Below are 12701 nucleotides of genomic sequence, written 5' to 3'. Positions count from 1 at the left end.
ACTTTTATCAGACTGATAAGAATATGGCTTAAATGTGTGAAATGTAATCGTAAAATAAAATAGATTGCCCCGAAGGTGTTCATAGCCTTTAAATAAGGTCTGCTCAGAACAAAAAACTGGTTAGAGAGATTGTTGCATCTCGCCGTTTCCAGTGGCAAGATGGGACTAGGCGCTGTCCCCAGGTAGCTGGGTTTGTGGAAACTGCCGAGTGGACCGGCACGGTTTCCGTAACTCTTATTGCAGTGGATGGGAGCTAGGTAAACAGTGGCAGAAGAAGCTGTACTGCTGTTACAGAAACAGTGGAGTGCCGACCCGCTCGGCAGTTTCAGTAATCCACCTGTGTGCCGCACTTAGTCCCATCTCTTCATGGAAACGGCAAGATGGGACAACCCCTTTAATTTCCTGCCTTGTGTTGTGTTTTAGGCTACTGATGGGTGGGGTTTGGCCATGGGGGTGTGGCTTAACAATCTTTCGGTCCTAGTGCAGGCAGAGCTGTGAGGGATGGTGGCATGTGTTCTAGGGAATTATACTGTGAGGATCAAAGGAAAGGAGATTTTGTGAGGCGTTTGCTGTAACTTTTAGTATTTAGTGCTCTTTTAAAGCCTAAGTAGGCAACCAGTAATTTGAGATGTACTGGGAGATCTGACAGGTCCTGAGTAGATTACCGAATTCTAAGTTCACCAGTGAGCAGGGGAGGACTGGGAACATAGTGGCCCTGGAAAAAAAAAAAGTGGCCCCATGTTATAGGCGGGTCCTAAAGTAGCCTTACAAGTGGGCAGTGTCATCAATACCATAGTGCCAAATACTGTCCCATCAGAATCGTATCCCACAGTGTAGCAAAATATATTGCCCCAAAAGCTGTCCCCCTGTGGTGGTCTAGTTGTCTCTGATTAGGATATGGAGCCGGCTTAGGAGGGGAGATGCGGGCCATGACTTGAGTACCTGATTCCCACAGCTTTAGTTATCCCTGAGAGCTCATTATGTACCTGGGCAGCGGCAGAAAGAAGGGCTTGGGCCCATCAGCCCACTGGGAAACTTCCCTGTAAGGTCTATGGCCAATCTGCCCCTGCCAGTGAAGAAGCCTCATGCTGTAGTATCACACTCAGTAGATTGAAGAGTTGGATTAAAGCTCCACTAATTCTTACTACTTGAGACCTCTAATTTTGATATAATATAGACATTTCCTTTCCGCCTTTGATCTGCAAAATTCAGATTTCTGTGGTGTGACTTGTCTACGAATATCTTTTTGTCTTTGGTCCTTTTTTTTAGAAAACATTTGCAGGGTTACAGTGACTGCAGTACAAAATAAAAATCTTGTAAAACTTTTAGAACAGATCTTTTTAAAGAAAAAAGAATTATGGGGCACATTTATTAAGACCGACGTTTTAGATGCTAGTCTTAATAAGCCCTATACCTGGCGGTGGATCTCTGAAGTTATGTAGAAGCGCCAGACTCCTCGACGGTTTTAAATGTAAGACCACTTCCTTGCTGTGTTACGTTTAGACCATTTTCTATGGCTAAAACAGGCATAGAAAATGGTCAATGAGACTGGCCTGTTGACCTTCCCCGCCCACGCCATGCCCACTTTTTTTTTATTTATTTTTTTTGAGACCTGGCAAGAGTGGGGAAGAAGTGCGACAGAAACTGCTCCAGATATACGCCACTCGTATATCTCATCACAAATGACCCCCTGTGTTTGAAAATTGGTCTTGTAATGATGAAGCAAGTCTGAACCTACTCTTGTGCCATTGCTCATTATGTCTTTCTTTTCAGTCTTCTCTTCCAGAGACTACATTTGATACTCAGCATCTTCCCACAGCTGCTAAAAAGAGGAAGAAACGTCCTCCTTCCAAGATAATAATGCCACCTGTGATGCACACAGCTGGGGACTCTTCTCATTCCTTTACCCGGGACCCTAGACCAGAACCCGCTAATGCTTTGCGGGCTATGTATGGAGCAGCAGGGGGAGGAATCCTACACCAGTCTGGACTTGGAGGAATGGGATTACCCCGTTTCCACTCTCTGCATGCAGCGTCTGCAAGCAGAATTCAAGGACCTACATATGGAGATGATTTACCTGGCTATGAGCCCCCACAACAACATTTTTCTTTGCTGGATGACCCTATGATGCCAGCAAATTCTTCTTCTAGTGACGATGATTTGGACAGACCCTGATAAGACCATTCCCATTGTGGGAACTATGAACAACTCAGAGATGCAGGGCCAAAACCTCTCTTTAGAGCCTTCACAATTTTCTCATCGGTAGCCTGTTTTTTTTTGTTTTTTTGTTCTCCCTTCTCCTTATCAGAACTCCAAACAGTTTCCAGCTTCTAGTCCCAGGATCCCCCGCGGCAGGATTCACGCTGGATCACAAAGGACAAATGATATATATATATTATTTTTTTTTATTTAATATTAACTCTCTTGCTGGAAGGGGCCTTGTACCACACTAGCACAGAACAGGTTCTGGAACATGAGGAACAGTCTTAAAGTGCAATAAAGCACTTGGGATCTGGGTGGCAAGGTCCCTGTCCCATTTTGGGGTTCTCCACTATTCACCCAGCCCTGATGTGCATCACTCCCATAGGTCACTGTTATGGGGATAAGATGAATTGGATGTGTTGCGGTCACATAACTGCAACTTAAGTTGCACAGGACATAAGAAAATCTTTGCAAAGCAGAGTTAGATCTGTGTAACATCTGTATGAGGGAGGGGATGGGCACTTTCTGTTTGTGTGTACATGCGGGACCTGACACTGAGGAGCAGAAAATGAATTTTGTAGGGTGCAGGAAATGTGAGGAGCCAGCCCTCACGTTGCCTCCTCAGACATCCATAAGAAATTAATAAATTACTTGATTTAATAGAATGTGTGTGTTGTGGAATTAATATGTACGGTGTATTAATCATTACTGCATATTGAACCACTTGGCTTACCCTGCCTTTCATCTTTTCAGATCTCTGTGCTGCTCGTTTAAACTCTTACATCAAATCAAATTCAGGCCAAGGCTACACAATGACTTGAGTGTGAGACTGACTGCAATGTAAGGCCCCTTTCAGACGAGCAAGTGTCACGCTCTGGACTCGGAGCACAGCAGCCCGTCATGAACTTTCAGCACTGCCTGGGTTACATAGCATTGTATTGATTTATGATGCTATGTAACCCTTAGAGGTCTGGAATGTACTGGATAACACTGACATAATGCTGTCAGTGTTATCCAATACATTCCAGAACTGTAGGGTTACATTGCATCATAAATCAATATAATGGTATGTGACCCCAGCAATCGTCTGATACCAGCCTAACTCTCCTTAAAGCACAGCTAATCGTAGTGGATGTGTTTGTACTGAAACCCAGCAGGTTTGGCTTTCTGCTGGTGGTCATACAACAGCTGCTGTACCTTGTGGGTCGCAACCCAAATGAATTCTTCAGCATCCTCTGTCACATGACAAGTTGCTGTATAGCCCTAGAATCTCAGACATGTACGCTAAATATTTTACTGCAAGTTTCAGAGCCAATGGACAAATGATCAGTGCTTTTTAATGGCGTCATTTAAAGGGGTTTTACCATCTCATGGCTGCAGTAGGATTAACCAACAGTAAGCAAGGGCCCCAGGAGGCATGGCTGTGGAGTCTGTAAACTGCATTTTATCACACTCCTGCTCCAACTTCATAAATGGCCAGTAATTTATACTTAATACATTTTCTGTAGTAAAATGATAACCTTGCGCTTTTTCTCACCATCATGTAAGTAATTAGGCTACTTAAATGGAACATGAACTATATTTCTCGCTCGTATCATTGGGGGACACAGGACCATTGGTATAGCTTCTGCTGCCACTAGGATGCGACACTAGGCTGAAAAGTGTTAGCTCTTCCTCTGCCGGCTATACCCCCTACAGCCTGGAGAAAGCATATTCGTTTTAAGCTTCGTGTCGTAGGAGGCAGACCTCCCTCCTTACAGGGCAGCTTCCTTTTGTTATTTTTTTTCTTTTTTCCCTTGTAGGTAGGGGAAACAGAGGTGCCTAGCCCCTCTGTCTACCCTGGGAGCAAGGCTGGTGTCTGATTCCCTCACCACCCGACCTCCCCCAAGAAGAAATTGTGGACCAGGGCATCCCAGCTCCCCGCCAGCCTAAGGGTCACCTGGATCCTTCAAGACGCCTCCCCCTCCTGCCACTTCGGGTGCCAGCTGCTGAAGAGGTGACCCTGCTGGACTCTGAGGAGGGGTGAAGAGAAGAGGATGAAGATGGGGTGAGTACTCTGGATTAGGTGAGTATTATCTGCACCTTCCATTCCCCTCTCCCCTTCCCTCTCCATTCTGCCACCGAGTTGGGATGGAAGCTTTCCATCCTTTTATTTTTCTCGGGGGCACTGGGAAACATCCCTGGGAGGGCTTACTCATCTTACTGGGCCCTATTTTACATCCCCCCCACGGATTCCTTTCTGGCCTACCCAGATTTCAGGTTCCAGCCCTCTGGATTCTTCCCGGGCCGCAGGGTGAGCACCCGCGGCCAGTATGTGCAAGCGGGCGCCTCCCGCACACTGCCCTGGGTCCCTCCGTTCTCCGGCCGACCGGAAGTGCCACCCAGTCGACCGCGCACCACAAACTTTAGGCCCCTGCTTTGTTCGGGCCTACCCGCGATTCGGGTTGCGCCCGCTCCAGGATTGTTCCCCGGGGGGGCCTCCGCAGTCGTTCCCGACAAGCGGGCGGCCGCCCGCACCGCTCAGGGTCCCTTCGTTCCCCAGCCGACCGGAAGGACCCTTTACATTCCCGCGCAAGCTTCTACTGGGAATACTTGTCCTGCAATTTCCTGGAAGCTGGTAGGACGGTTACTATCCCTCTCCAGCCCTGCGACCAGTATTGGGTTCGGTTAAGCAGCCATGTCCAAACCCACGAGCGACCCCCTGCATACACCAGCCGCCACTTTTTATGCATGTACTAAAAGCCGGACTCTGTATGTTCCGCATGCTGTGCGCCCAGACGGCATGGCCGTCCTGACAGTGTGGAACTAGACTGGTCCTGTGCCCTATCCAGGGCAGTGGAAGACCTATCCAAAGTATCCCAATCCACCCTCATGGGTCATTTGGTTGATAAATCCCCACCTACACAGTCCGCACCTTCCTTGGGGCGAGCAACTTAGGGGCAGACCTAGGCACAAGCGGCCCAGAGCAGGACATCATTCCTCCTCTGTCGCCTCAGCATCTCCATCTCCCCCTGGGCCACGTTCGGACGCATCCTCCATCCCAGGGGAAGTTCTGTATGACGGGGGGATTGGGGACTCAGACTCTGATATGGATCCGGAAAAATCTTTCAAGATTGCTTCTATGGTGGACAGCCTAGTTACTGCTGTCCATGACACCTTCCAGGTGCAGGGTGACTCCCTCTCCACGAGCCACCAGGGAGTGTCCTTCTCCGCTCCAGGCAAACTCATAGGCCTTTCCCTTACATGACAACTTTTCGGTTGTCATTGCCAAGGTGTGGAATCGTCCAGATCGTCGCTTTACCACGTCCAAGTGACTTGATCTACTCTATCCCCTTTCGGCGGACTGGGGTGGATAAATGGTCCTCTCCTCCTAAAGTGGATCCTCCGGTCGCATGCCTCGCCAAACATTCCGCCATTCCTGTGGCCGATGGCTCATCCCTCCAGGACCCTGTAGATCGGGCGAGCATGTGCAGTGGGGCTTTCTTCTGGAGATGAGAGCAGCTCCCAGAAGTGGGACCTGTACATGTCTGACGTTGTTGTATCCTAGCAATCATCAATGGGCCACCCCTTTAGCCGTATGGAGTCTTTTTTTTTTTTTTTTTTTTTTTTTTAAGTCCGTTTTCGCGGAAAGTGGCTCAGCACTTAGCCCCATTTTTGCCTCCACCTGGGTGGCTAAGGTGGTCTCGGATTGGGCGCTCCGGTTAAATCAGGACTTGGCGGCGGACCTCCCTCTAGCTGAGCTCAAGTCTTTGGCCTTGCAAATCTCACAGGCCAGGAAGTATCTCTGTGAGGCTTCCTTGGACACGGGTGCACTGGTTGCCCGTTCATCGGCTCTCGCCGTAACCTTACGCCACAAGCTGTGGCTTAAGGTTTGGGCAGCGGATTAATCTTCAAAGCGTTCCCTTACAGGCCTTCTTTTTTTTCCGGCTCCCGATTATGCGGGGCCCAGTTAGATGAAATCCTCTCTGAGAGTACGGGCGGTAAAAGTACTCTCCTCCCAAAGGGCAGATCCAAGAGCATGTTTGCGCTAAGCCTTTAAATGCCCGAGCCCATTCCTTTTGCCACTTCCCTTGTGGTACACGACCGGCAACAGGAGCCCCTCCCAGGGCCTCCATGCAAGATCAGAAGCATCTTTAGGCCTCAACCAGCCCAGCGCCCGCGAGCACAGCCCGCTAGTTCCTCGGCCAACAAACAGTCCTCCGCATGAGGAAGCACCCCACCCTCTTGGGTGAGAGGGTAATATCCTCCTCTTTCAGGAAAGTTTGGCGGGCCCACATTAGTCGCGTGGTCCCTTGAAATCGTAACCTTGGGTTGCAAGATCGAGTTTAGCTTCTCCAGGCGATTCGGTCTCTCCTCGCTCGAAGTATGATCTCCCCGGTTCCCCTAGTGGAACAATTCACAGGTTTATATTCCCTTTTGGATTGGCAATGGCACCGTCAGTCTTCACGAAAGTGCTCGCTCCTCTCCTTGCCCTTCTTCGTACCAGAGGCATCACCCTGGTTCCCTATCTGGACGACCATCCTAGTCAAAGCAGCGACCTTCAGTCAGAACGAGGACAGCCTACGTATCACTCTGGACACCCTGGCACGCTTTGGATAGCTGGTGAACTTCCAGAAGTCTTCTCTACGTCCCACCAGGTGGATCACTTCCTTGGCATGATCCTCGACATGGCCGCAGCGTTAGTTCGCCTCCATCTAGACAAGCAGCTAGCCCGTCTGCGGTCGGTTTGCCTTCTCCTCCGGCGCAGGTACTGTCAACTCCGGCCCATTCATCTAACCCTTCTCCATTGGGCACCTCTCATGAGGGGCCGGCCGATCCGGATCCAGTCAGACAACGCCACGGCGGTGGCTTACATCAATCACCAAGGGGGAACCCGCAATCAAACGGTGATGGAGTCGTCCAAGATCCTGCAGTGGGCGGAGACACATGTACCAGCTCTATCGGCGGTCTATGTTCCGGGAGTGGAGACGACCATGGACCCGGGAGAGTGGTCTCTGCACCCGGAGGTGTTTGACTCTATCTGTCTCCGTTGGGTCCAACTGGAGGTGGACTTGATGGCATCCAGACTCATCCACAAACTCCCCGCCTTCTTCTCTCGAACAAGAGATTCCTGGGCGCGCGACATAGACGCACTGGCACCATGGGGCGGGTTCTCTCTATTCTATGTATTCCCTCCTCTTCCTCTCCTGCCCCGAGTCCTGTGCAAGATCAGGATGGAGGACATCGACGATTCTCATCGATCCGGATTGGCCCCATTGCGCGTGGTACACAGACGTCATGCTCCTTCTAGGAGACACGCCGTGGCCTCTTCTGCTCAGTCGATCTCTCTCAGGGTCCTGTCTTCCACCAGCATTTAGAGTTGCTACGTTTGCCGGCATGGCGGTTGAAACTGCCATTCTGAAGCAGCGAGGTTTCCCTGACAAGGTCACCTAAACCATGATTAAGGCCAGGAAATTTATTATAGGACTAGAGGTTTTTTTCTGCGCTTCTGTGGGGAACGTAGCCTCCCTCCACTGCGCTTCTCACCATCCTTTCCTTTCTGCAATCTGGGCTGGATTTCGGTCTGGCTCTTAGTTCTTTTAAAGGGACAAGTGTCGGCACTGTCAATTCTTTTTTTCCAGCGTCCGTTAGCAAGACAGGCCCCGGTTAAGACCTTCTACAATTAGTGGCTCGCACTGTCCCTCCGTATAGCCCCCCCTTTGCCCTCTTGGGACTGGGATCTTGTCCTCAGTTCCCTCCAATCTGCTCCTTTGGAGCCTCTAGACGCTGTTTCCCTCCATATTCTCCTGGAAGGTTGCATTCCTGGGGGCAACCAAATCCATCTGGTGCGTTTCGGATTTGGCAGCGCTTTCTTGTAAGGAGCATTTTCTTGTTTTCCTCCAAGATAAGGCAGAGCTCTGCCCAGTACCTTCTTTTCAGCCAAAGGTAGTCTCTGCCTTTCACATCAACGAAGACCTCTCCATCAGCTGGATGTGGTTCGGGCTCTGAGGATTTACCTGTCCATTCTAGTTCATTCCACCGTACGGACTCCCTATTTGTTGTTCCTGAAGGTCCCCGCAAGACTTGCCAGCCTCTAAGATGACTATGACCAGGTGGATTCGCTCGGCAATCGCTGAGGCATACCGCTCCCGGGGCAAGTCACCGCCCCTCGGTATCACGGCCCTGACTTCACAGCTGTTCACCAAGTTTTACCAGGTGGGTCTTGCAGGCAGCAGTGTCTTAAGCTTCCGCAAGGACATTTTCCATTGGCGTGTGGTTCTTCCCTCCCGGTGGACTGCTTTGAACGTCGCACTGTCCTGTGTCCACAAAAATCTTGTTTTCTCGCTCGCATCATTGGGGAAGTCAACTGTAAAATTTTTCTTGTTTTCTCGCTTAGTTCATTGGGGGACACAGCTCTCACCCATTGTTTTCTATATTGCCGCAGACTATGGCGGTTGGTTTGCCAGTAGGATCCTCAGTTCTGGTTCGGTACTACTGGCATTAGTTGTGTTTTGGGTGCTTTTATGTATGTTTTTCTCCTACTGCTTGGGCACAAACTGATTTGCTCTCTCCAGGCTGGAGGGGGTATAGCCGGCAGAGGAGGAGCTAACACTTTTAAGCCTAGTGTCGCCTCCTAGTGGCAGCAGCAATACTCACGGTCCTGTCAATGAACTAAGTGAGAAATAGATTTTACAGGTGAGTTCAGAAAAATCTTGTTTTATTCGAATACAATTTTTGAAATTACTGATATTTTTCTAAATTCCTGTAAGTAAATATGCAATGCACTGTGCATTTAATAACTGAAAAACACTGTTATACACTTGTACGAAATCTATAAATGTGTCCTCAGAAAATTTGAAAAGCTCTATGTATGTCCTGGAAACGCAGAGAATCATGTGCAGGTCTAAATAGGAATAAAAGAAACCTATTAAAAGTGCAGCTCCGGTCCTGCGCACTGGTTTTCGTGTGTCTGTCTTATGGTCCGCGGCTTGTTTACTTCCTCTCCGCCATGATCATGTGTTCCTCTACAGCCAATGAGTGGATTTAGCGGTGACGTGTCCACAAGAGACGCATCATACATGCAGGAGACTAATTAAACAAGCCGCGGACCAGAAGATAGACACATGGGAGCCAGGGCGCAGGACCAGAGCAGTGGGAAATAGGTAAGTATTCTTTCCATAGCAGAGGCAGGTTGTTGGCTCCTGTGAAGTTGCTCATTCCCTGTTGTCCTGTTCTGTCTAGCAGTTCGGAGACTACTGCAGGCATGCCCAGTAGTAAACGTCCTCCTCTGGTCTTTTAGAGGAGGAACTTGCTACTGAGCATATGCAGCACAGTTTCAGGCATTGTAACTAAGGGCCTTGGATCAGGATGAAGATGCCTAGTATAAGAGACAGTAGAGGTGAGAACTGATTACGGTATCTATGTTGTATATCAAAGTGTGTATCCCATGGACTAATATCAGCTAGTTCTTTATTTTAAAACCGCAAATGTACTATCCTATATAAAGAAGTAAAAAGTCCTTAAAACATCACATTTTATCTTTCCGTGCCCAGACTGCCACGTCTCCATGCATTCCAGTCCATGTGCACTCAGTTAATGCTCAGTTAACGGCTCAATCGGACATCAAATGAGTGCACATGGACTGGAATGCACGGAGACGCATTGATGAATTATCGAATGTGATGAATTAAGACTTATGTGCAATAGTCCGTTTCCTGTCTTAAAATAAAGGATTGATTGAGAACTAGTGGATATTAGTTAGTGGGATACACAAGTTGGATGAGTAGCTAGTGGAGCTGCAGTGTATGAGGACTTTGCCACATATTTTCTATATTTTGTATTCACTGATTATCACCACAAGGTAGGAGTAAACGTCTGTTTTCAAGTTCAGCATGCAAGTTTCGGGTTATCTCAGAATTCCATTATGGATTCTGCTACCACGGACCATTTATTTATTTATTTTTTCTCTTATAAATAATCTTTATTATTTTTCACACAAGTTATCCTTTACATTGCAAACCCATTTACAATATTATTCAATCAAACATTTTATTTTTTCCATCCCCACCCAACCTCCCTTTAGCCTCATCAGAGAGGAATAGAGGGAGAATGCCGAGAAGAGGAAAAAAAAAAAAAAAGAAACCTAAATTATACCTTCCTCTCCACCCCAGCTTCCCCCGACGCCAATCACTCCATCCACTTCTTCCATTGCCTATCAAATATCTCTTTTTTACTGCGGGAACCAATGCTGTATTGTTCACACTTAACCACACATTTTACTTGATTTTCCCATTCTTTTAATGAAGGGACTCTCTTATATACCCAGTATTTAATTATGGAGCGCCTGGCCTGGAATAATAATTTAGCAACAATCTCCTGATTGAAGCTGTCTCCCTGTTCTCCTATCTCTCCCAGGATACATGCTGCTATATTTCTAGGGATTTTAACCGGATAGTCTTTCTCTATCTGTAAAATCACTTTCTCCCAAAATACCTGTATCCATGTACACTCCCATAAATATGTACATCATCTACTCCAGTTTTTCCACATTTTTGACATTTAAATTCTTTATTTTTATAGAACCTCAAACTTTTTGGGCGAGTAGTATAATCGATGCAACACAAAAAATTGCGTCGTTCTGTGGAATGGGTTTCTTGAGGTTCTTCTTCTATCTCCTATTATATGCTCCCATTTTTCTTCAGTCATCTGAGCCACTATTGTCTCCCAATTACGCTTTATATTTAAAATCCCTATTTCTTTCAATCTTTGAGCTATTAATATGTTATATACTTTTGATATCTGCTTCTTCTCTGTTGTTAAGTTTTATTATTCTTATTACTATTTGGGGTAACCTCTTAATTTCCCCCGTCCCTCTTAATTTATTCAGAGCATGTCTCAGCTGGAAATAGTAAATAACTTCCCTATCCAGAAATCTATACTTTTCATCCAGATATTTTTATCTATTAGTTCCAGTTCTTCAAATCTTGAATTGTACCATATTAGTGTATCTTCATGTATCTCACTCTCTTCCCATAGGGATTTTATCTCTTGCCAGCTTTTTACCATTACTTTTGTTGTTAAAGCTTCTGAGAACTGTTGCTTCTGTAATACCCCTGCCTCCAATATCAAGCACATTTTACAATCTAATAGATTTTTGTTTATCATATTTGATTTGTAAATCTGAAGAGTATTGAGGGTCTGGATCTTTTTTATCTGTGCTGCTAAATAATACAGTCTTAGATCTGGAACTGACATAACCCCTTTCCCCTCTGGACACTGCAATATCTGTCTCTTAATTCTAGGTTTCCGTCCTCTCCATATTCACTCAGCAATTCCTCTATTATCTTAAAGACACTTCTTGGAATTTCTATTGGGGAGTTCCAGAGGACATCATTTATTATCGGTAATAAACACATTTTAATCAAAGAGATCCTCCCGGCCATGGAGAGAGAAATTCCTTTCCATACCTTTTAATCTTGCTTTTGACTTTCGCTATTAGAGGGATAACATTTAGTCGAGTATAATCCCGTATTTTAGCAGAAATATTTATACCCAGATATTTTATACTTCCACCTTCTTCCTTTATTTCTAATGGTCCAGGTATAAAACTACCCAGAGGGTCCAGTGGGATACACGCAGATTTTTCCCAGTTAATCTTCAGACCTGCTAACTTACCATATTTTTCAAACTGGGCCAATATATGAATCAGTCATGTGAACCTACAAACAGCATTATATTCTCCGCATACATGGAGATTTTTTCCTCATGGTTCCCATGTCCAAATCCTTTGATGCCATCATGCTGCCTTATTATTGCAGCAAGAGGTTCCACTGCTACCGCAAACATTAGAGGGGAGATAGGGCAACCCTGTCTGACCCCTCTACCTATCTGAAATGATTCCATCAGGTCATCGTTTACGATTATCCTAGCCCTTATTTGAGTATACAAGAGTTCGATCCAGGAGACGAAATAGTCTCTGAACCCTATTCTCCTCAGGGTAGCAAACAGAAAGGGCCACTCTACAGTGTCAAACGCTTTAGATGCATCAATTGAGACTATTATCCGTTCCCCTCTGTTATTAGGTATTATCTGCATGTTCATAAAACATCTCAAAATGTTCTCTGACTTTGTTTTACCTGGAATAAATCCCGTTTGATCCTCATGTATGATTGTACGAATTATATTTCTTAGTCTAACTGCTAACACTTTGGCAAGAATTTTATTATCGGTATTTATTAATGATATTGGACGGTATGAGTCCATCATCGTAGGGTCTTTCCCTGGTTTTAAGATGAGTGATCAGGGCTTCCCGCAGGGAATCCGGTAATGTTTTACTTATCCTTGCAGCATTCCACATATTTAGGAGTTTTGGGGTCTATATCTTTTATATTCTTGATATGCCTCAAAGGGAATTCCGTCCAATCCTGGAGATTTATTTTTCCCTACATTTTGCAATGTCTTAGGCTACTTTCACACTTGCGTTTTTCTTTTCTGGCATAGAGTTCCGTCACAGGGGCTCT

The 12701-nt window shown here is 46.4% G+C and overlaps 1 protein-coding gene across 5 annotated transcripts in view; it reads left to right on the top strand.

Moving 5' to 3' along the window:
- CHD8 (chromodomain helicase DNA binding protein 8) overlaps positions 1-2862 on the top strand; it is a 93800-nt gene extending 90938 nt beyond the window's left edge. For all 5 annotated transcript variants that reach the window (XM_040416825.1, XM_040416824.1, XM_040416821.1 and 2 more), the window contains exon 38: positions 1774-2862. In XM_040416825.1, the coding sequence (XP_040272759.1) occupies positions 1774-2175 (402 nt within the window). In that variant the 3' untranslated portion in view covers positions 2176-2862. The remainder of the gene's footprint in view (positions 1-1773) is intronic.
- The last annotated feature ends 9839 nt before the right edge of the window (positions 2863-12701 follow it).

The sequence above is a fragment of the Bufo bufo genome, chromosome 2, assembly GCF_905171765.1.
Source record: "Bufo bufo chromosome 2, aBufBuf1.1, whole genome shotgun sequence".
In the NCBI taxonomy this organism is placed as follows: domain Eukaryota; kingdom Metazoa; phylum Chordata; class Amphibia; order Anura; family Bufonidae; genus Bufo; species Bufo bufo.
This window is presented reverse-complemented; position numbering and strand designations above follow the sequence as displayed.